Genomic DNA, 24,275 nt, shown 5'->3' on the forward strand with positions numbered 1-24,275 from the left:
GATGCTAACATTTCAAAGGCAGTAGGATGTGGGCAGCCGTGAGGTGTGAGGCTGGGGGTGGGGACTCTTTTATGTTCCTGGAAAGGGATCTAGGCCACCTGAAATCATTCTGCTTGCTCTTCCGATTGGCTCTGCAGGGCCGAAGCTTTGTGGGCCTTGGGTTTCTACTCTTATCTGCCAGAACTGCTGCTGATGCCTGCTTAGGCAGAGCTGGAATGGCCATTAATGGGCACAGAAGCGCTGTGGGTTTCACTTGTTTAAAAAATTATTTGGCCACAGAATCCTTTCTCTAATCAAAATCGCACATGGCAGACCAATGTTGAAAAAACATGCCAAGCAAAGCCGCTTGCTCTTACAGAATAGCACCTGTAACTTCTGGTGCCAGAGTCAGATGTGGTGCTGGACACAGCACAGTGTGACATCCTCCAATCTGCAGCCCCACTCGTTTATCCTCCGAGAAAAGTGAGGCCTGGAGAGGCGGCAGAACTTGCTGAATGGCCTGCTAGCACTTGGTGGCAGGGACAGAGCTACCCTGTCATCCTGAGGCTATTTTTTTTCCCTTTTTCATAATGTAATGTATGGCCAGTCATGGTGGCTCATGGCTGTAATCCCAGTACTTTGGGAGGCCAAGGCGGGTGGATTGCCTGAGGTCAGGGGTCCGAGATCAGCCTGGGCAACATGATGAAACCCTGTCGCTACCAAAAATACAAAAATTAGCTAAGCGTGATTGTGAGCACCTGCAATCCCAGCTACTTGAGAGGCTGAGGCACAAGAATCGCTTGAACCTAGGAGGTGGAGGTTGCAGTCAGCTGTGACTGCGTCACTGCACTCTAGCCTGGGCGACATAGGAGACTCTAACTCAATAATGATCATTATAATTATTTAATGTACAATCCATGTTAACTGAATAAATGGTATTTTCTTTGGAAGTCATGATGGTACTGTAATTTCCAAAAAGGCCTTTGAAATCACTTCACGTCCATGTGTTTGATTCATTTGTCTATTGGGTAAGTATCATAAGGGGAGCCTTTGGTTTGCCAGGCCCTATGAGAGGTGCTGGCAATAGGAAGGTGACTAAGACAGATGAGTCCCTCTACTCAGTGCTCATGGGGGGAGAAAACCTAGTAAACAAGCAGGGAATAGAATCAGACTGTTAATGACTATGCAGATTAAGAGTGAGCCAATGGCTAGTTTAAATTAGACAGACAGGGCCAGGTGTGGTGGCTCATGCCTGTAATCCCAGCACTTTGGGAGGCCGCAGTGGGCAGATCACTTGAGGTCAGGAGTTTGAGACCAGCATGGGCCAACATGGTGAAACCCATCTCTACAAAAATTTACCAGACGTGGTGGTGCACACCTGTAGTCCTGGTTACCTGGGAGGCTGAGGTGAGCGGAATGCTTTAACCCAGGAGGCGAAGGTTGCAGTGAGCTGATACCATGCCACTGCACTCCAGCCTGGGTGACAGAGAGATTCCGCCTCAAAACTAAATAAAAATAAACAAATAAGACAGGAAAGGCCTCTCTGAAGTGGTGACATTTAAGCTGGGATCTAAATGACAAGGAAGGGCCAGTGAAAACCTTTTTCAATTCTATGGCCACTTTCCACCCATCATACTGAGCTTACTATCACCTTAGAGTGGACTCTGGCTTCAAGCCTCCTTTCCCTCCTTAACTCCCTTTTCAGGGTTAAAGAAAAAAAAAAAAGAAAACTGGCCAGGTACAGTGGCTCACGCCTGTAATCCCAGAATTTTGAGAGGGTAACATGGGTGGATCACCTGAGGTCAGGAGTTTGAGGCCAGCCTGGCCAACATGGTGAAACCCCATCTCTACTAAAAAACACAATAATTAACTGGACGTAGTGGTGGGCGCCTGTAATCCCAGCTACTCAGGAGGCAGAGGCAGGCGAATTGCTTGAACCCAGGAGGTGGAGGTTGTAGTTAGTGGAGATGGCGCCACTGCACTCCAGCCAGCAAGACTCAGTCTCAATAACAACAAAAAAAGAAGTGAATAAACAAAAATACCTCTCCACACTTTAGAGAAAAATAAACCCACCAGCCCTCGACTTACAGCACAGTGTTCAATCACATCACAACCGCCTGGAACTCAATCTGAACAAGGGCTGCATGAAACCCTGGTGTGTGCATCTCATGATGTGAAAGACAGCAATATGGCACATCCAGCAGGGACCAAGGGAGTCAACTGTCATTCACTGAGCACTGATTGTGTATCGCAGAAAGACTCTAAGAACCCCCCCAAATCCCTGTCTCCTGATATTCACATCCCTTTGCAACACACTTCCTTTGAGTGTGCGCTGCAACCTACTTCTAATAAATGGAATACAGTGACGGGAGTCCCTTCCGAGTGGGCTAAAAGAAGACCATGACTTTCTTCTCTTTCTCTCTCCCTTTCTCTGAGTCCTTACTCTGGAAATTAAAAGAGGCCATCTTGTGACTATCCCTAGAGAAGCTTGTGTGCTAAGGAAAGGAACCCTCTGGCCAACAGCCCATGAGGAACCAATCCTGCCAACAACTACCTGAGTCAGCTCAGAAGAGGATACGCCTCTGTTGAGCTTTCAGATGAGACCATAGCCCCACAGATACCTTGATTGAAGCCTTATGAGACTCTGTGGCTGAAGAACCCAGCTCAGCTGTACCCAAATTTCTGACAAAATCCTATGACATGATACATATTTGCTTTATAAGCCATGAAGTTTCAGGGTAATTCATTACACAGTAATAGATCCCTATGAATGGGGCATTAGGGATAAGCGGTCAAGAAGCAGACAAGATTTCCTAAAGATCTGAACGTTGTGTCATGAAAGAAAACTGAGATTCTGCTTTGTGTCTTAACATTATTAATCATTTATTTTGCTTGCATAACCTTTCTACACCAATGAACGCTTCTAGCTGTGTTTGTATTTCTGAGCTCCATGCAGAGCCATTTAAGCTGGATGAATTAATCAGAACCAGATAAGGGAGGTGATCACAGGCACCCCAAGGTAGCAGCATACATCAGTCTTCTATAACAGAGTTTATAAACAGCTCCCTACAGCAAACATTTTAACAAATCGTTTCCTATGACAAATAGAATTTCAAAAAGTCAATAGTCCTTGGAGCTATTAAAATAAATATTTCATTATTACTTGTTTACTTACTAAAAACTTTAGAATCTCAATTTTATGATGACAAGGTACAAAATAAATAGATTTGACCTAAAATAAATGACAACTCACATATCAGTATTCAATCTACCTTACCTATCTGATGAGGTATTTGTTTACTCAGGAATCTTAATTCTCAAAAGGAACTGGATGATCTTAAGGTTCCTGCTACAGAAGCTGGTGGTCTTTGGTCTCATCATAATTTCTTTTTATCAAGGCTGAATTAAAGATATTTGGAGCTTACAATGCATACTTCTAGAAGGAGAAATCTTTTGTAAATGTATACCTCTCCATTCCTTAAAAAGGCAACTTTTTACATTATGAAAGTGAATTCTTCTTTTTTTTTAATTTATTTTTATAGATGGGGTCTTGCTTTGTTACCCAAGCTAGAGTACAGTGGCACAATCATGGCTTCCTGCAGCCTTGACCTCCCATATTCAAGTGATCCTCCTGCCTCAGCCTTCCAAAGTTCTGGGATTACAGGCATGAACCACCATACCCAGACAAAAGTGATTTTTTTTTTTTTAGACAAAGTTTCCCTCTGTCACCCAGGCTGGAGTGCAATGCTGCAATCTCTGCTTACTGCAACCTCTGCCTCCCAGGCTTAAGCGATTCTTGTGCCTCAGCCTCCTGAGTAGCTGAGATTACAGGCATGCACCACCGCATCTGGCTAAGTTTTGTATTTTTAGTAGAGACGGGGTTAAACCATGTTGGCCAGGCTGGTCTAGAACTTCTGACCTTAACCGATCTGCCCACCTGGGCCTAGGCCTCCCAAAGTGCTGGGATTACAGGCATGAACCACCTCCCTCAGATGAAAATGAATTCTTAACAATACTTGCATTAAAATTATTTCACTAAAGCCCAGAGTTACCCTACCCCCAGGACAGTGCATAAGTATTAGTTGAATGACATCTACTAGGGCCAGGGAAAGCTTGTAACATCATCCTTTCTAGGAAAAAGCACAAGTCTGTCCCAGGCACAGTCCAGCTTCCCTGGAAATCTTCTGGAAGCACTCTTTCAGCAGCCTGAGCCACGGAAGGAGGTATAAACAGAGTTTCAGTCCTAAAGCACTCTAAGTATGATAGTATTTGTCATTATTGGAAAAAAAAAAAAAAAAAAAGACACTCGGATCCAGCTTTTCCCCCTACCTTTCCTAGCGAGAAAGCTTAAACATGAGACTGCCCAGTCAAATGGTACCTGCCTGACAATGCTAATTAAGGAGAGAACTGGCTGGCAACAAGGGTGATGCAGAGGGGTGAGGTGAGGGTTACTGGACAACACAAGGCCGCACGGTGCTCAAGGCACAGCGATGGCAGGGCTGGGCCACAGCCCTATTCCTCTAGGTGTGACATCAGCATCGCAGGGGAGCACATTTACAATGCAGAATCTTTGGCCCCAGCCCAGATCCACTGAGTTCGGATCTGCATTTTACTGAGCCCCCGGGTGACTTATGTGCACATCCAAATTTGGGAAGCAACAGTCTAACCAAGAAACTCTACTGGCCTGCAACTTATATACGCTGGTTGAGAAACAGAAGCACAGTGACTGTTGTGTCCTTAAACTAAAATAACACTTCAGAGGGTGCTGAGAAATGCTGAGTGTATGATAAAATATATTGTTTGTTATGGACAGCAGCAAGGAAAACCTACCCCCCCCCACCCCAAGTGGAAAACTACTTGGGGCATTCTAAAGTAGCAAAACAGTATATGTAAATCATACACAGGTTAAAACAATTCTTTAAGACTCCCTCGTGGAGAATACTTTCTAGTATCAGTGGCAAGCAGGCACCGGCTGCCTACCTAGTTTACCTTGGTTCTATGAGAAAACACAGAACATCTGTTTGTTAATAATAATCACCTGTTCAGAGAGAATAACTACGTGGGTCAGCGTCTGCTCAAGGCCCTCAGCCTGGAAGCCTGGGCTGCTGTCACTTGCTGAGGCTCTCAGTTCAGAAGGCTGTTGGCCTCTAGACACAGTAATTCCACTTTGTTGTTCTATCTAGGTGTCTGCTTCTTAATGCCTTCAGCGCTGCCTGTGGGGGGGGTCTCTACGGCTGAGCTGGTCTCAGTAAGATGGAGGTTGTGAGTGGTGGTGTATTTTTTATTTTGGTTTTGTATACTTTGCTGGTCATAGATAGGTGTCTGCCTATGTACAGGTTATGAATTTGGGCCCTAAATATTTCTTGGTATTATTCATTACTATCTAGTCATCGCCCGTTATATTGCCTTGCAAAACACAGTGTCAAGATTCTTTGAAAAGTAAGAAGTTAATCATTACCAATTAGTAAGTTCTAATTTATTTTTACATGACTTTATGGAAAAAGCACCCATTAGCAAGTATGAGTGTATAGCACACATGCATGCGTACACACACGCACGTGTACGCACACACACTCTGCAGTATACAACAGAGAAGTCTGTATTTTTCTTCAAAAATTGATTTTAAAAAAGAACCCAGTCACAGGCCCTAACTGATGACTATGATAAGACCAAGGTCAAATTTTGAGACAAACTTAAAGATGTGTGGAAGGAATTAAAGTGTTGATTCAGTTAAGATCTCATTTCTGACCCAGATGGTATCAAAACAAGATTATAAACTTTAGAAACAGTTGACACAAAGCTCTGGATAATACCTATAAGGTATTTAGGGTTAAATACCTGGTAAAAACATTTATTTAACTAAAACACCTAAATCTGTTCTAAATAAGAATGTCCAGAATGAATTTAACTTTTTTTTTTTTTTAGATGGAGTCTCACTCTGTCACCCAGGCTGGTGTGCAATGGCATGGTCTCGGCTCACTGCAACCTCTGCCTCCTGGGTTTAAGCGATTCTCCCGCCTCAGCCTCCTCAGCAGCTGGGACTACAGGCGTGTGCCACCACACCCAGCTAATTTTTTTATTTTTAGTAGAGATGAGGTTTCACTATGTTGGCAGGCTGGTCTTGAACTCCTGACCTTGTGATCCACCCACCTTGGCCACCCAAAGTGCTGGGATTACAGATGTGAGCCACCGCACATGGCCAACAAATTTAACTTTTTCAATGTTAATTTTTTTAACAGATTCATAGAGAAGATAATTTAGCTGTCTACTGCTGTATAACAAACTACCACAAATGTATCAGCTTCAAACAACCCACATTGATTATCTCATAGCCTCTGTGGGAGTCTGGCATGGTTTAGCTGGTCCTCTGCTCCAAGTCTCTCACAGGCTCACATGGGGCAGGATCTGTTTCCAAGCTCACCTACATAGTGGTTAGCAGGATTCAGCTCCTTGTAGGTTGTAGGACTGATGGCTTCAGTTCCTCACTGGCTGCTGGCTGGAGGCTGCCCTCAGTTCCCTGCCATATGGGCCTCTCCAATATGGCAGCTTGCAACATGAAAACCTGCTTTATTGAACCAGACAAGGCAGAGGGTCTGCTAGCAAATGGAAGGTACAATCTTATATAACATCACAATGGAAGTAACTCCCATCACTTTTGCTGTGTTCTGCTCATTACAATCACATCACTAGGCCAGACCACCTTAAGGGCAGGGGATTACACAGGGCATGAATATCTGGAGGTGAGATCACTAGGCTCAGCTGAGAGTCTGCTATGGATGATAATATAAATCTGAGGGCTAGCCTCACATACTTATCTCAGTTAATTTCACATCTGCACCTGACCTTCCAGTACTGCACCAAATAAGGCCACTGAATAAGGCTCATCTTGGTGAGATTAGAAAGCTTAAATCACAGAAGCCCATTTTTCCCACCTATGTAGTAGAAATTGGCAGTGCTAGAGGGACTCTCAGAGTTACTTTAACCAGCCTTTCATTAACCCAAGTGGGAGATGCTGAGGCCTGGATAGTGTCGGGGAAGGGAGGTGGGTCTTAGGCAGCACTCAAGTTCAAGATCACACAATAAAGACCCAGCAACTTCTACCCAAGAGCTATTCAGAACCTCAGTGCGGCAGGGCTGGGTGGCCTGGAGTGGAGAGAGCCATGAAGAAGACGGAACATGCTCTGGGCTGCCCCCAAGTTATCCACCTTGATACCCACATTTTTGTCTCCAAAAAGTTTCCTTCAAATGGAACATCTTGATAAACTGGCTGACTGTACACAAAGACAATGATGGCCAGACCCAGAGCTTTTTCCTGGTCAGCCGTGATGTTCAGGGTCCCTGCCAACAGCACAGGCTTGAATTGAGGCACAGGCTGGGGCCCAGACATTCATCTTCTGTGAGTGCTCAGGGGTGATCTCTTCCAGAGATGACAAACTCGACATCTGTGGATGAGATCTGGCTAGCAGGTGTGTGCTTTGGGCCCAAGCAGCATTTATACACTTCTGAATTTGTTGCCAACATTTTTAATTCATGAGTTTCATATATATACCTGGCTTTCTGGATTCTCTTGGAAAATCTGACCACATCAGACCCAAATGAAGTGTGCTAGTGACTCTCTGGGTCTGCACAGTGGTTGTGCCTTTACATGGGGCTTGTGCTCTCAAATGTGCCACAGTCCCCACCTAGCCCAATTTACCACCTGGCTGCCGTTGGCATCTGCAGTGACAAGCCCTTATCTATGATAATCCTTCCATTTTGCTTAGAGGCAAGGAAGAGGAGACCCAGCAAAGGAAAATACATTGACTGAGATCTACAAACACTGAGAGGCAACCCAGGCCCCCAACTCTGCAAATTCTGCCACAGACATCACTCTCCCACAGACATCACTCTCCCACATTTAAGGAGAGGTGAAATTACTATAGAGAAGACAGTATCCAAGCTAGGAATGCCTAGGTCTATCCAAACAAGAAGCCAGAAAAATAAGTTAATGAGTTACCATAATTTTTTTTTAACCAGGGTCTCACTCTGTCACCCAGGTTGGAGTGCAGTGGTATGATCCTGGTTCACTGCAACTCCCTCCTCCAGGGCTCAAGCGATCCTCCTATGTCAGCCTCTCGAGTAACTGGGATCACAGGTGCGTGTCACCATGCCCAGTTACTTTTTTGTATTTGTGGTAGAGAATGGGTTTTGCCATGTTGGCCAGGCTGGTCTAGAACTTCCGAAATCAAGTGATCAGCCCGCCTTGGCCTCCCAAGGGGCTGGGATTACAGGCATGAGCCACCGCATCCACCCTGAGTTACCATAATTTTCTAAATCGAATTGTAAAATTAACTTTGAAATACTTTTAAATGAAAAACTGACCTTAGAAATCAGATTCACCTGTTGTATAGAGAATAACAAAATCTGGTCACTTCCACATTTCAGCTAAATTATAAAAGACTGTCACAGAAACCAAATTTCAAAACTGAGGGATAAATATACAGTGAATTTTGGGTAACATCAAACTAAGGACAGAAAAGGCCTGTAGGTTTTCTTTAAACATTATCAGGTGCAAAACAACTGCATACAGAGAAGAATCTTAAAAACCTGGAAGAATTCATACATGCTTTACCATCAATCTTTCCTATGAGCCTCTGTTTATGTGCCAATATCCTGCCTGAAAGACAGATGTTCAAATTGCAATTGCTCTTTACCACTGAACTTTTAAAATCACGAACTAAATGTTTTCTTGGATTTGTCTCTGCTAATATATTTCCCCTCTCATTTTTATTAGCCCTTTTAGGCATATTTGTCAATGCTAATGAAAGCTGACTTTTTAATATATACCAAGAATTAGAAATTTCATTGATTCTTTCACTATTACCAGTTGATCAATGACTAACTATAATAAATGTGCCCCCAAAAGCAAATGAATCACTGTTTTCATCACCCAACTAGGAAAAGTCCTGGGGGCCAGCCACCTTGTTAGGTAATACCTAATACCCAACATTATAATAATTTGTGCCTTCACGATGTGCTAAACCTGTTACTTGGATGCAACTTCAAATATTTCAAGGTAGAATACAATGATAAATAGCTTTCTTAACTTCATTTTTGTAAGAAAAGTCACATTTTCTAAATCTATCCTTTTGGAAGACAGAGTTAAAAAGGTAAGATAGAGATCAAGCAGTCTGATTAGCAAGGCTCTCATGACAACATCCCATCATTATATAGTAAGAATATTTAAGAATTCAAGGTTTTGGCTCCTGTTAATCTGATTCAAAATAATATGTAAATTGGGAATATTAGGGGGTTGCATTTCTCCATCTGACTAGAAAGCCACAGAATTAACTTAAAAATGAGTACAACATAGTATCAGTACGTTTGTCTTTCTGGGTACATCCAAGCTCCCTGCTTGTCCCATCAGGATCTTAAATTCAACCTTCCATAGGCAAATCCATCATCCTCTTTTTTTATTACTATTTTTCTTTAAGTTCTGGGATACATGTGCAGAACATGCAGGTTTGTTACATAGGTATACGTGTGCCATGGTGGTCTGCTGCACCTATCAACCCATCATCTAAGTTTTAAGCCCCATGTGTATTGGGTATTTGTCCTAATGTGCTCCCTCCCCTTACCCCTCACCCCACCAACAGGCCCCGTTGTATAATGTTCCCCTCCCTATGTCCATGTGTTCTCGTTGCTCAAGTCCTGCTTATGAGTGAGAACATGCAGTGTTTGGTTTTGTGTTCCTGGGTTAGTTTGCTGAGAAGGATGTCTTCCAGCTTCATCCACGTCCCTGCAAAGGACATGAACGCATGCTTCTCTACGGCTGCACATCTTTCTTTAAGACTGGCTCCTTCTCTAGATCTCACTAATTTTGCCACTGTCATCCCTAGTCCACCAATCTATAGATCTTAGGATCAGGTGTCATCCTGTGCATGTAGCCAGCCAAACTGCAGCATTCCACGTCTACAACATCCCTGCAGCAGTCCCATCTTCAGGTTCTCGCCACCACCTACTCTTGGGCCAGGTTTTCATCATTCACACCTGGGAGAAGGGGGCTGCCAGGATGGCTTCCTGCAGCTCTCCCTACTCCAGTCCATCTCAGGCAGCTGCTGTCATTATGTCTCTTCCTAATCCCTTAACCAGATCGTCAAATTCCTGGCTACAGAGCCACCACCCTGAAAGCTCCAGGGTAGGCCCACATTTGCATTCCCTTTCTAGCCTATCAACAGCTTGTATTATTCAGTCTGGCACATGGCAGACATCAGACAATATGTGGTGAAGAAAAAGATTAAGACATCAATGGATCCCCATCATTCTAACACTTAGGCCTAAAAGGGGCCCAAAGCCCTGCCCTTCCAGCTGTATATATATATATATATATATATACATATATATATTTTTTTTTTTTGAAATGGAGTCTTGATCTATCACCCAGGCTGCAGTGCAGTGGCACAATCTCGGCTCAATGCAACCTCCACCTCCCAGGTTCAAACAACTCTCCTGCCTCAGCCTCCTGAGCAACCAGGATTACAGACCTGCCACCACACCCAGCTAATATTTTGTATTTTTAGTAGAGATGAGATTTCATCATGTTGGCCAGACTGGTCTCAAACTACTGACCTCAAGTGATCCACCTGCCTCAGCCTCCCCAAGTACTGGAATTACAGTCCTGACACTGTGCCTGGCCTCTTTCAACTGTATCTCACTGGTCCTACTGGACCAGTGGCTGTAATCCCATTAGACCAGGGATGATTTTGACATGTGACAATGTCTAGAGACATTCTGGGGTGTCACACTGGGAAGAGGGCAGTGCTGCTGGAATCCAATGGATAGAGGGTGGAGATGCTGCTAAACATCTAATAATGCACAGGACAGGAACCCATGACAAAATCCAGTCCATAAATGTCAACAATGCTGGGAGATGAGAAACCCTGCCCAAGACATACTACAGGATTCCTCCCAGACAGACCACTATCTGCTTCTCCAACACACCCCATACTTCAGATATGGTTTGACTGTGTCTCCACCCAAATCTCATCTTGAACTGTAGCTCCCATAATTCCCATATGTCATGGGAATGACTCAGAGGGATGTAACTGAATAATGGGGGCTGGTCTTTCCCATGCTGTTCTCATGCTAGTGAATAGGTCTCACAAGATCTGATGGTTTTATAAAGGGCAGTTCCCCTGCACATGCTCTCTTGCCTGCTGCCATGTAAGACATCCCTTTGCTCTTCCTTCGTCTTCCGTCATAATTGTGAGTCCTCCCCAGCCACATGGAACTGTGAGTCCATTAAAAATTTTTCCTTTACAAATTACCCAGTCTTGGGTATGTCTTTATTAGCAGCGTGAGAATGGACTTCCCTTCCTCTTTCCAGGATATGCTCTCCATTCTACCAGCTCTTCCTGCTGAAATCCCTTCTACCCTTCCCGGACAGCTCAAACGCTCCCTGCCCTGTAGGCAGATGCAGCTCAGCCTCCTTCACTCATTCAAGCAGCTATGTTCTAAGCAGCTGCTCTAGGACACCGGCTATCAGCAGTTGGACATGCTGACGGGTCTTGTTTCTTAAAACCTTACATGATAGTGGGGGAGATGCACAACAAACAAGCAAATAACTAAGTCAATTACATAAGTCAATTACACCTTTCCATCTTTACAAATGATCACGAGACAGAGTAGCCAGTGGGTGGGGCTGTGGGAACGCACTCTAGGTAGGGGACACTGCAAGTACCCAGACCCTGAGTGACCAGAAGGCTGAAGCAGGAAGCAGGGGACAGACCATGCCGGACAACTGACATTGGGCCTCTATCTCCCGAAACCCTTAGCCTGCTTCCAGTATAGCCCAGACTGAGACTTGAGTGTCCAAGTTCAAAGCCCATTTCTATCCTTTATCAGCTATCCTTTATCTATCCTTTATCAGCTAACATGATGCAAGTTCCTGAACCTCTCTGGGCCTGTCTCCTTCTCTGCAAAGAAGGAATGATGGCACCTACCTCAAAAGGGTTGTTGTGAAGAATCAATGACTTGAAACATGTAAAGCATTTGGACTAGGCACAGAGCAAGTAGTCAAAAGTGAGTTACTCGTACCATGACTACCATTCATAGTAATCCCTCCCCTTATCTCAGCAGAGACAGGCTTTTTAAAGACTCCCCCATCTTAGGCTGGGCATGGTGGCTCATGCCTGTTATCTAAGCACTTTGGAGGCCAAGGTGGGTGGATCACCTGAGGTCGGGAGTTTAAGACCCGCCTGACCAACATGGTGAAACCCCAACTTAAAAAAAAAAATTTTAAAAAAAAGACTCCCCCATCTCTTGGTTCCCACAGCACATGGTGAGGCTGAGAAAACATCTGATGAGAGACACATATATATTTACATGCTTTGCTCTTAACATCTTTTCCTTTATATATAGATATATATATTTTTTAATTTCGCTCCGCCCACAACACTTTTCTTTTATATACTGTGGATATTGCTTTGGTTATAAAGCAGCAAAGATGGGTAGCTTTACAGCTGCCTGGAGGCTTACTGGCTAAAGAGCAAACAGCAACAAAATGCAATTTTTGCAGTTTCTCACAATAGCAATCTGCACAGTGAATCACAATCTAAATGTCTCCAGCAATACCCTTCATCTGCTCTGGGGACTAATCTTATTTTAGTGGTAAGAAAAAAAAAAAAAAAAGAAAAAAACGAAAAGTAGCTAAATAATATTTATCACTTTGGGACTCTTTCTGACTTAATCTTAATGTCCCCACTGTAAAGCTGCCACAATGGTATGCAGCAGATAATAATGCCCTTCATTAGTCGCTGTTTAGGGGCTGGGGGACTTTGGGGGCAGTTTCAGCTCAGGCGTGCAGGGTTTCTTCTTGGATTAAGGAAAATGTACTCAAATTTATTGTGGTGACACCTCTGTGAGTATACGAAAAGCCACTGAATTGTACACATTTAGACTGCTGAATCAGAAAGAGGCCCAAAGTGGTAAATATTGTTTATTTAACAATTCACATGGTGAACGGTGGGGTATGCTAAGAGTTGTTAGAAAAAAAAAGAGTGGGCGTGGGCATGGTGGCTCATGCCTGTAACCCCAGTACTTTGGGAGGCTGAGGCAGGCGGATCATAAGGTCAGGAGTTACAGACCAACCTGGCCAACACAGTGAAACTCGGTCTCTACTAAGATACAAAAATTGGCTGGGTGTGGTAGTGGACGCCTGTAATCCCAGCTACTCAAGAGGCTGAGGCAGGAAAATTGCTTGAACCTGGGAGGTGGAGGTTGCAGTGAGCAAAGATCGTGCCACTGCACTCCAGCCTGGCCACAGAGTGAGACTCTGTCTCAAAAAAAAAAAAAAAAAATAGTGTCCTTGAGGACCCTGTCCCTCCCCCCACCCCTAAAATAATTAACTGTGACAGCAATATCCTCAGAGTGTCCAAATGATTTGTCCTAAGTACAGGCTGCATATCTCTTATCTGAAATGCTTGAGACCAGAAGTTTCGGATTCCAGGTTTTTTCAGATTTTGGAATATTTGCATATACAAACTAGTAGAGCATTCCTAATCTGTAAAATGCAAAATCCAAAATGCTTTTGAGCATGACCTTGGATCATCAAGTTAGTGCTCAAAAAGTTTAGGATCTTAGAGCATTTTGCATTAGGATGCTCAACCTGTACGAAGGTAAATTTACCCAACCTCTCTTTACTTGGCCTAAATGCATCCAAAAGATAGTTTTTGAGACACACAAAAGCTTCTGAGTCATGGCTTGGCTGCCACACTGGCCGTCCTGCCAAAATCTTTATCTGCAACTCTTCAGAGAACTAAGAAAGCAGATGGGCTGGGACTTTGTGGCCAGGCGGCTTTCAGCATCACCGGTTTTGGCAGAAGCCATTCAAGACAACAGTTAGAGGGGGAAAAGACATTTCTAGAACCTCTCTTACTTTTCAAGAGCAGAGTTCCACTTGGGGTTTGCCTGTTTTTGGCGGATGTTTGCTGTGATTTTTTTTTCCCCATTTCCCTAACAAGACAGCAGGTAGCTGCTGTCCGAGGCAGCACTCTGGTAGAAGGCGCCTTCTCTGGGCAGAAGCATCTATGTAGGCATGAGGCCAGGCTAACAGAAAACCCAGATGCAAAGAGAAGGTAACCCTCCCTCCAGGCAGATGTGCTCCACGTGAGGGCACCCACCTGGTAGGCAAAACCTATGCCTCCAGATGCCTTGAGTAGTGCACACAGTGCACAACCACCTGGCGTACTCAGGCAACCTCTTTTCTTTCTTTTTTTTTTTTTTTGGAGATGGAGTCTTGCTCTGTGGCCCAGAATGGAGTGCAGTGGCGTGATCTCAGTTCACTGCAACCTCTGCCTCCCAGGCTCAAGCAATTCTCCCACCTCAGCCTCCTGAGTAGCTGAGATTACAGGCACCCACCGCCAAGTCGGGCTAATTTTTATATTTTTAGTAGAGATGGGGTTTCACCATGTTGGCCAGGCTGGTCTCGAACTCCTGACCTCAAGTGATCCACTCCCCTCAGCCTCCGAAATTACTGGGATTACAGGCATGAGCCACCGCAACCGGTCACCAACTTCTATTGGTTTGATCAATACTTTGGTCTCGGCTTTGTTTAGTCCAGAGAGACTCTGTGGTGCATGAGAGCAGTGGGTTGGACAGATACACACAGGTGGCACAAGTGGAGTGTAGTCATTCATACTCATCCACTTACTCAATATTATATGGCCACTGAGGTCAGCCGTGGTGGCTTATGCCTGTATTTCCAGCACTTCAATAGGCCGAGGTGGGCAGTTCACTTGAGGTGAGGAACTGAAAACCAGTCTGGCCAACATGGTAAAACCCTGTCTTTACCAAAAACACAAAAATTAGTCAGGTGTGGTGGCATATGCCTGTAGTCCCAGCTATTCGAGAGGCTGAGGGGGGAAGAGTCACTTGAACCTGGGAAGCAGAGGTTGCAGCAAGCTGAGCTCGCACCACTGCACTCCAGTCTGGGCGACACAGCAAGACTGTCTCAAAATAAAAAAGACACTGAATGTTGGGCTTTGTGCTCCTCAGGAATGTATAGTCTACAGGTAGAAAAACACAGCAAAGTCACAAGAAGAAATGCTCAACTGGCCAGGCGTGGTGGCTCATGCCTGTAATCCCAGCACTTCTGGAGACTGAGGCAGGAGGACTGCTCGAGTCCAAGAGTTCAAGACTAACCTAGGTGACAGGCGAAAACTGTCTCTCCGAAAAAAAACAAAAATTAGCCAGGTGTGGTAGCATGTTCTGTGGTCCTAGCTACTGAAGAGGTGGAGGTGGGAGGATCAAGGATTGCTTGAGCCCAGGAAGGGGAGGTTGCAGTGGGCGGAGATCGTGCTACTGTACTCCAGCCTAGGTGATAGAGCAAGACCCTGCCTCCAAAAAAAATTTTTTAAGCAGGCCAAGCATAGTGGCTCACATCTGTAATGCTAGCACAGGGATGTCCAATCTTTTGGCTTTCCTGGGCCACAATGGAAGAACTGTCTTGGGCCACACATGAAATACACGAACATTAATGATAGCTGATGAGCTTAAAAAAAAATAGCAGAAATTCTCAAGTTTTAAGAAAGTTTAGGAATTTGTGCTGGGACACATTCAAAGCCATCCCGGGCCACATGTTGCCAGTGGGCCACAGGTTGGACAAGCTTGTCCTAGCAGTTTGGGAGGCTGAGGTGGGAGGATAGCTAGGGTTCAGGAGTTCAAGACCAGTCTGGGCAACACAGGAAGATCTTGTCTCTAAAAAATTTTTTTAAATTAGCCAGGCATGGTGGCAGATGCCTGTAGTCTCAGCTACTCAGGAGACTGAGGTAGGAAGATCACTTAAGTCCCACAGATTGAGACTGCAATGAGCCATGATCACACCACTATACTCCAGCGTGGGTGACAGAGCAAGAACATCTCAAAAGAAATAAAATAAATAAAATTTTAAAAATGAGGAAAACCCCTGACATTCCAAAATAAAATTAATTTTGTTTTCTGGAAATATTATAGTGTGAACTTTTTACATATGTGTGCTGGTCACACTCTCTCCTGACTGATGATTAGAACGAGGAGATGAGAAAATAGTCATAAGTCCTATTTGGTCACAGGAACCCTCAAATAAGAGGATCCTCAAATATATTTCAAATAAGAGATAACTAGTTTGGCCTAATTGTATGGCACAATTGAAAGCATTTATTTCATCATCATTATCCCATTAGAAGTTTTAAAATCACTTAAATTTAAAGGAGTTTAATTGAGGAACAAAAAAAAAGTCTTAAAATCACAATATCTTCAAACCTGTTCAACCTTGGAGATGCATTTCCAGATCTACTGCTTCTAGAAAAGTTCTCAGGTGAGACCTGCAAGAGACGAAGTTTGTTTTTCTTTGTCACTGAGTCTCTGCCACTGAAGTTTTCCAGAGAGTACAAGGAAAGATTCAGGAGGAGCAAATTCTATCGGCTTCTTAGAAACAGCAACAGAGGTATGAAATGTCCAGGAAAATAATCTTTTTTTATTTTTTTGAGATGGAGTTTCACTCTTGTTGCGCAGAGTGAAATGCAATGCATGGTCTTGGATCACTGCAACCTCCACCTCCTGGGTTCAAGTGATTTTCTTGCCTCAGCCTCCCAAGTAGCTGGGATTACAGACACCTGCCAGCATGCCTGGCTAATTTTTTGTATTTTTAGTAGAGACGAGGTTTCACCATGGTGACTAGGCTGATCTTGAACTCCCGAACTCATGTGATCCACCCACCTTGGCCTCCCAAAGTGCTGGGATTACAGGCATGAGCCACCACGCCTGGATAGAAAATAATCTTTTTAAGAATACGACCCATAAGCCTTGTTCTCTAAAGGGAAAATAATGAACTGGAAAAACAGATTCGGACCTAAAAATAATTAAATATAAGTCACTTTAAGAGCATATTTTATCTTGATAGCTCTCCCTTTTAGAATTTCTTCAAAACGGAAGCCATAAACTTCTCAAAAGACAATTACTTACTAGGAGAAAGTAGTCCTAATTAGGATACGTGTCAAGGAAGCATAATTATCAATTCACCTAATTAAAATGAATATCTGAACATGCCTTAGGAATGCGAGCTTTCTCAGGTGAGACATGTACAATTTTTTTTAATAAACATCCGTTGACAGAGCCTAGCAGATGTTAGCAGGGAATGGATGACTGAAACCATGCGTCATACATACCAGTACTGGAAGCAGTTGATGGGAATACCGTTACTCGGATAAATCAGTGCGCGGAGGAAACGGGTCTTAAAGCAAAGCGCTCCTTCATTTAATTGGCAGGCTACACTTGAAAAACAGACTGCTCAATGAGCTAATTCTGGAGCGAAGGCGACGGGTTCAGAGCTGTGATTTTTCAGGACTGTTTCTTGAGTTAATCAAATCCCTTTGACGGTGTGTGTTTTGGCAAGAGAAGGGGAAAAGCCAGTTTTTTTGTTTTTTGTTTTTTGTTTTGAGACAGTCATCACTCTGTCTCCTAGGCTGGAGTGCAGTGGTGCTCTCTCAGCTCACTGCAACCTCTGCCTCCCAGGTTCAAGCAATTCTCCTGCCTTGGCCTCCTGAGTAGCTGGGATTACAGGCGCTTGCCACCACAACCGGCTAATTTTTGTATTTTAGTAGAGACAGGGTTTCGCCATGTTAGTCACGCTGGTCTTAAACTCCTGGCCTCAAAGGATCCACCCGCCTCCACCTCTCAAAAGTGCTAAAATTACAGGTGTGAGCCACTGCATCCAGTCTCAAAGGTCAGTTCTTGAACCTTCTCAGTCTGCCCATGGGGCAACTCTACTGGCTTCCCAAGGAGTCTGGAGAGGCCTCTGACACCTCTAAGGGCACCTCTCCGACTTGCCAGTGATGCTATGACAGTCAGGACAAGGGGATTGTTGGTGAGTGCAATGGAAGCAGCAATGGTAGGCCAAGGTTCAGTGTCTAATAATGTGAACCACAAGCCTGGGGTTCTCAGAACACTCCGAGGCTGGACCTCTCAAGACCCTCCGTTAAATGACCAATCCTGGTGTGTCTATAGGACTGCGTGGCTCACACAGGAGATCAAGTGCTGGCCCCACTTCTAGATTTACTCAGGGCTAAGTTCAGGGTCACTCTCTCTCCTCCTATAAGCAGGGTAAGTGTTTTATAGATTTATCGTCTCAAATCTCTCTCCAGCACCCCCATTCTTATCCAGGGGAGATGCTCTCCTATCCTGTGGTCCCATGGTGGCCCCCTGGCAGCTGCAATGCCCTAGGAAACTTCTATACCTTAGCACTCCCATCATCTCCACTCGAAGATACCCCGCACCCAACAGGCACCTCCAGCTATAGCAAATGAAAACATTCAAAGTAAACAATAGGGGCTGGGCGTGGTGGCTCACACCTATAAACCCCAGCACTTTCGGAGGCCAAGGCAGGTGGATCACTTGAGTTCAAGAGTTTGAGACCAGCCTGGCCAACATGGCAAAACCCCGCCTCTACTAAAAATACAAAAATTAGCTGGGTGTGGTAGCACATGCCTGTAATCCCAGGTACTCGGGTGGCTGAGGCAGGAGAATCATTTGAACCTTGGAGGTAGAGGTTGCAGTGAGTGGAGATCACACCACTGCACTCCAGTCTGGTGACAGAGTGAGACTCCATCTCAAAACAAAAAAACAAAAAACAAACAAAGTAAATAATGAGGAGTCTACAGAAATGCAACTTCAAGACAAGTCCTTGAGCTCCAACTTCTAACTGGATTGCACCCCAAGTTGCTCTAAAGTAGAAATGCTTTTGTTGCCCTTGCTGTAACCAGACCATTCTTTTCAAAATAAAAATCTGATCAGGTGTCCCTGCTTCCTCACATATCCAGCTTGAAGCCTTTTGATGCTGGTAGGATATTAGTATCACCCAAGCCAGCCCACAACAAATATTTCTTGAACTGAAAAATGACTAAAATCCTTAGTTACCACCACCCCTCCTCTCCAGCCTCATCCCACACCACACCCCAACCTCATCTTTCTGCTCCAGACTCAAAGACTTCTTTCAGGCCTCATTCTTCCCTTTCCCATCCTGCCATGCCCTAGGACTCTCACACTTGCTCTGCCCATGGTCCACAATGGTCTTCCCTCCCTTCGTGGTCCAGTTAACTCATACTCCTCTTCCAGCAATCAGAGGAAGCAACACTTCCTCAAGGAAGCCCTACCTGAATGTCCTCAGAGTCCACCACTCGCCAAGCATTACTTTTTGTGCCCTAGCTTTGTGCCTGGATTATTACGAGCCTCTGAGAACACGTAACTTAAACATAAATCTTAAATATATATGTATGTATGTGTATATATATATATATCTTTTTCTCTCCTCCTTTCAAGATGGAGTCTCACTCTGTTGCCCAGGCTAGAGTGCAGTGGCACATTCTCAGTTCACTGCAACCTCTGCTTCCCAGGCAATTCTCCTGCATTAGCCTCCCGAGGAGTTGGGATTACAGCCATACACCACCACAAACAGCTAATTTTGTATTTTTAGTAGAGATGGGTTTTACCATGTTGGTCAGGCTGGTCTTGAACTCCTGACCTCAGGTGATCCGCCCGCTTCAGCCTCCCAAAGTGCTGGGATTACAGGCATGAGCCAGTGCACCCAGCCCACAACAAATACTTGAACTGAAAAATAAATAAGTAAATATAGCAGAGTAACAGGGAACTCTCTTACACTGCTGGTGGGAGTATAAATTGGCGCTACCACTTTGACCATATCTAGTAATGCTGAAGATGATTATACCCTACAACCCAGAGGTTAGCTCCTAGGTATATGCCTCGGAGTAACTCTCCCTCCCATGTGTCCACAAAGAGATTTGTACAGAACGTTCATAGCAGCACTGTTACCAAGGGCAAAAACCAGAAACAAGTAAATAGCCATTCTATCAGTCAGGGTCCTTGCAGGAAATAGCTGCCATTCTCAAATTAGGATACTTTTAAAAAGGGTTTAAAAAGGGATACTTGGGGTGGGTTAGGTGGATGAAAACCAGAAGGCAGAGAGTGTAGTAGCCCCAGGATAGAAAAGCAGAACTTGCTGGGCACGGTGGCTCATGCCTGTAATCCCAGCACTTTGGGAGGCCGAGGTGGGTGATCACCTGAGGTCAGAGTTTGAGACCAGCCTGACCAACATGGAGAAACCCTGTCTCTACTAAAAATACAAAATTAGCAGTGTGTGATGGCGCATGCCTGTAATCCCAGCTACTCAGGAACGCTGAGGCAGGAGAACTGCTTGAACCCAGGAGGCAGAGGTTGCAGCGAGCAGAGATTGTACCATTGCACTCTGGCATGCACGACAAGAGCAAAACTCCATCTCAAAAAAAAAAAAAAAAAAAAAAAACAAAAAAAAAAAAAAAAAAAAAAAAAAAAGAGAGAAAGAAACGTATAACCATTGCCATTCCCATACCTCAAGGGAAGAACTGGTTACTCAAATCAGGAATGAGAAAGGATGAGGAGAAAAGCTGTCTGGAGAGAAGCAGTGACCTTGGCCTTCAGGGGTGGGGAGGAAGACAGCCAGGCCAGGAAACCCCGCAGGGAGTAAACTGCAAGAATAAATACAGCTGCCTTTTGCTTCTCTGGCTGCTCTGATTTCTGCTCAGGATCCCCACCGGCTGAACCACCAAAACAACCAAAAGGCAAGGAGCCCACTGATGTAGTTTATGGAGGGCAACCCCCTGGAGCATGGTGGCGAAGGGAGAGAGGGGCAAAGGGAACATATTCAGCATATCCATCAACAGAATCATAAAATATATAATCATCCAGTGGAATGTTGCAAGCAAAAGAGCAAAAACTTCATGTTGGTTAAAAAAGACAAGTTGCGTTAAAATACAGTCCTCCCTAGATATCCTCAAGGGATTGGTTCCAGGACCCCGAGGGATACCAAAACCCGTGAATGCTCAAGTCCCTTACATAAAATGGCACAGTATCTGCATATGACCTACACATATCCTACCAAATACTTTAAATCATCTCTAGATTACTTATAATACTTAATACAACATGTTGATAGTTATAAACATTTATTTAGTTTTTAAATGTGTATTAAACATGTATTAGTTTTTAAATGTGTATCATTTTTATTGCCATATTGTTACTTTTTATTGTTTTTTCCCCAAATATTTTCGGTCTTCTGTTGGGTGAATCTGCGGATGCACAACTGGTAGATACAGAAGGCCAAATGTACATAGGGAATGCCATAATAGCAGATTGTACTTTCTCAAATCCACCACTGCTGTATGGCTCCCACATGTCTTCCTCACCTTGCCACTCCGCCACCAAGAGTTGCAAAGAAGGAAAATAAGGTTTGGCTGGGCGGGTGCCTCACACCTGTAATCCCAATACTTTGGGAGACCCAGGCAGATCGACCACCTAAGGTCAGGAGTTCGAGACCAGCCTGTCCAACATGGCAAAACCTCATCTCTACTAAAAATACAAAAATTAGCCAGGCATGGTGGTGCGTGCCTATAGTCCCAGCTGCTCGGAAGGCTGAGGCAGGAGAATCGCTTGAACCTTGGAAGGCAGAGGTTGCAGTGAGCATAGATCCCGCCACTGCACTCCAGCCTGGGCCACAGAGCAAGACTCTGCCATAAATAAATAAATAAATAAATAAATAAAGTTTTACCACAGAATTACAGGAGAAACCTAAGGCAGCAGATAGTCTCTGAGGAACTGAATGAACTTTACAATGAGGTCAACAACCCTGCTAAAGCAGCAGCAAAGAGCAAGCCCCAAGACCCTCAGGGAAAGAAAGGCCTTGGCCTTTTTAAATGCAATTCAAACAACGGCAACAAAACCTGTTTCAGAATTGGGCAAGGGAGAGAATGACAAGTCTGAAGGAAGGTGGACACAAGCCTGATCACGTAGGGCATTTAGGGTGACTTTGCTGGTGACTACCCTGGGGATATAAAGCGGTGAGAGTATGGGAGGCAATCCGGCTCTAGGCAGCAAAAAGCCACAGAGGGGAATCAAGGAACCAGAAACAAACCTCCCTCTCAACTTAGCATCTAGCGTGCGTCTGACACTAATCTAAATAATGTAAATTATTTAGACTATTAGATAATCTAAATCCAAAATCCTAGCACTTTACCTTGACTCCCGACTGTCGTCCCTCTCTACTGCACTGACGGGGCACTGTTACCATTTTGGTGAATGACTTATGGTAAATGACCGTAATTATAGAATACAGAATACATAACGGTGAACAACCTTAATAAAACTGACGGCGTCTAACATGCACCGAGCGCTTATCCAACAACATCCAAAAGCATTCCCGTTTTACAGATGTGGAAGCTCAGGCCAAGATGCTGAGGATGGTAGGGGACTGGGAAACTCGGTCTCGCTGCAGAGCCCAAGCTATCATTAACTACGCTTTGCTGCCTTCCTCTTACTTGCCTTCTCTGGGGGAAGTCATATCAAGGCCAGTGAGGCTCCTAGACTATATCACTCTCTCGGACTCGCCTCTAAATTGCACGCCTGGAATCCCTAAGTGCAGGCGTTGATGCAGCAATGGCGGCCCCCAGACCCTGGTGCAGCCGCGGATGGTGTCCGACTGACGGCGCGCACACGTGAACAAAAGGTTCCCCCGGCGGAAGGTTCTGCAGCCCAGAGTCCCCTCCCTGGGTGAGAGGCGGGAAGTACCTGCGGGAAACGCGTCCAGGGTCCTGCTCCGGGCTCTGTGGAAAACACCCCCCGCCTCTGCAGTTGACATGGTGATCAACTTTCCGGGCTTCACTCACAACACTGCGTGGGTGGGAGCCGCGCGACTTCACACAGGCCAACGGCTAGACCTGCCACGCTTTGGGCAGCGCCCTTTGGTCTCGGGGCGGAACCGGGGAGGGACCGGGTGGGGCCTGCCGCTCTGGGTGCCGCTAGTGCTGCCTGGGCGGGGCGGAGGCGCGAGCTGCCCCTCAGGGATCGACCTGCGGGCCTGGCGAGTGGAGACCTAGAGTCGAGGGCACACGTGGGCGGGGGTCAGGCTCTGGGGTCAGTCCTTCCTTAAAGGCAGAGTTACTAGATTTAACAAGTAAAACTGCAGGACTCCCAGTTAAATTCGAATTTCAGATTTTTTTTTTTTGAAAAGATTGACTTAATATATGTCCCATGCAATATTTGGGAGCTACTTATGTTATTTTTTTTCATTATCTGAAATTCCTATTGAACTGGGCGTCCTAATTTTTTTAAATTTTTCTCTTTTTGCAGGTTTGAATGGAAGCGTCCTGATTTTTTTTTTAATCTGACAACTCTACCGTGAGGTCAGAAGGAGCCGCTGGGGTGGCTCACACCTGTAACCCCAGCTCTATGGGAGGCCGAGGAGGAAGGATCGTTTGAGTCCAGGTGTGGGAGACCAGCCTGAGCAACACAGCGAGAGACCTTGTCTCTACAAAAAATAAAAAAAGATAAGAAGGTGACTTACGTATTATACATTGCAGTGGATGTCTTGGAGGACTGTATCAGCTTGAACTTCCAGTGACTGCCACCATCTTTCTATTATTATCTTTGCTTGGCTATGCACTAGGCAGGGCGCTAAGCACTTTGCATGCAGCTAACTGAATCCCCACTACAGCCCTAGGAGGTGGTGCCCTTATTAGCTGCATAGGTCGTTTGGGGAAACTGACGCTCAGAGAGATGAAGGGACTTGCACGAGGTGACACACATCTACAGTGGTGGTAAAGCTTCAAGTAACCAAATTAGGATATCTCCAGCTCAAGAGCCATTGTACTGAACTACTCAGCTAGCATTTGTCCAAAGTTGAAAATATAAATTCCAGAATGGACCCATTGAATCCAAATCTCTATGAAAATGATCTGTGTTTTGTCGTTTTGTTTTGTTTTGTTGAGACAGGGTCTTGCTCTGGTTGTGTAGGCTGGAGTGCAGTGGCACTGTCTCTGCAGTCTTGACCTCCTGGGCTCAGCCGATTCTCCTACCTCAGCCTCCCAAGTGGCTAACGCTACTGGCAGGCACCACCACTGCTGGTTAATATTTTGTATTTTTAGTAGAGACGAGTTTCACTATGTTGTCAGGGTGGTCTGGAACCCCTGAGCTGAAGCAATCTGCCCACCTGGGCCTCCCAGAGTGCTAGCATTACAGGCATGAGCCACTGTGCCTGGCCTGAAAATGATCTGTTTTTAGCAAGCACTGCAGGGGAGCTCTTATGATCTTACAAATTTGGGAAATTCTTTTCTAAAGTAGCTGCCTACATCCAAAGCACTGTTTGAGTAGCCAATATGGCAACAACTACCATTCTCTAATCCTTGACAAGAGTCACCCATGAATCATAGTGGTTAAGAGTATAAATGCTGGCCGGG

The 24,275-nt window shown here is 45.0% G+C and overlaps 1 protein-coding gene and 1 long non-coding RNA gene across 4 annotated transcripts in view; one reads left to right on the top strand and one right to left on the bottom strand.

Moving 5' to 3' along the window:
* The window catches only part of CPPED1 (calcineurin like phosphoesterase domain containing 1), a 145,076-nt gene extending 122,169 nt beyond the window's left edge, over positions 1-22,907 (bottom strand). For all 3 annotated transcript variants that reach the window (XR_005202068.1, XM_017540021.2, XM_017540019.2), the window contains exon 1: positions 22,609-22,907. Coding sequence is in view for 2 of the 3 variants with exons in the window: in XM_017540021.2 (XP_017395510.1) it covers positions 22,609-22,678 (70 nt within the window). In the remaining variant the exon portion in view is untranslated. The remainder of the gene's footprint in view (positions 1-22,608) is intronic.
* Positions 22,908-23,267: 360 nt separating this feature from the next.
* Positions 23,268-23,758, top strand: LOC108312229. Its single transcript, XR_001828556.2, has 2 exons — positions 23,268-23,304; positions 23,534-23,758. It is a non-coding gene; the product is annotated as an uncharacterized LOC108312229 (long non-coding RNA).
* The last annotated feature ends 517 nt before the right edge of the window (positions 23,759-24,275 follow it).

The sequence above is a fragment of the Cebus imitator genome, unplaced genomic scaffold (assembly GCF_001604975.1).
Source record: "Cebus imitator isolate Cc_AM_T3 unplaced genomic scaffold, Cebus_imitator-1.0 Scaffold122, whole genome shotgun sequence".
Lineage (NCBI taxonomy): Eukaryota > Metazoa > Chordata > Mammalia > Primates > Cebidae > Cebus > Cebus imitator.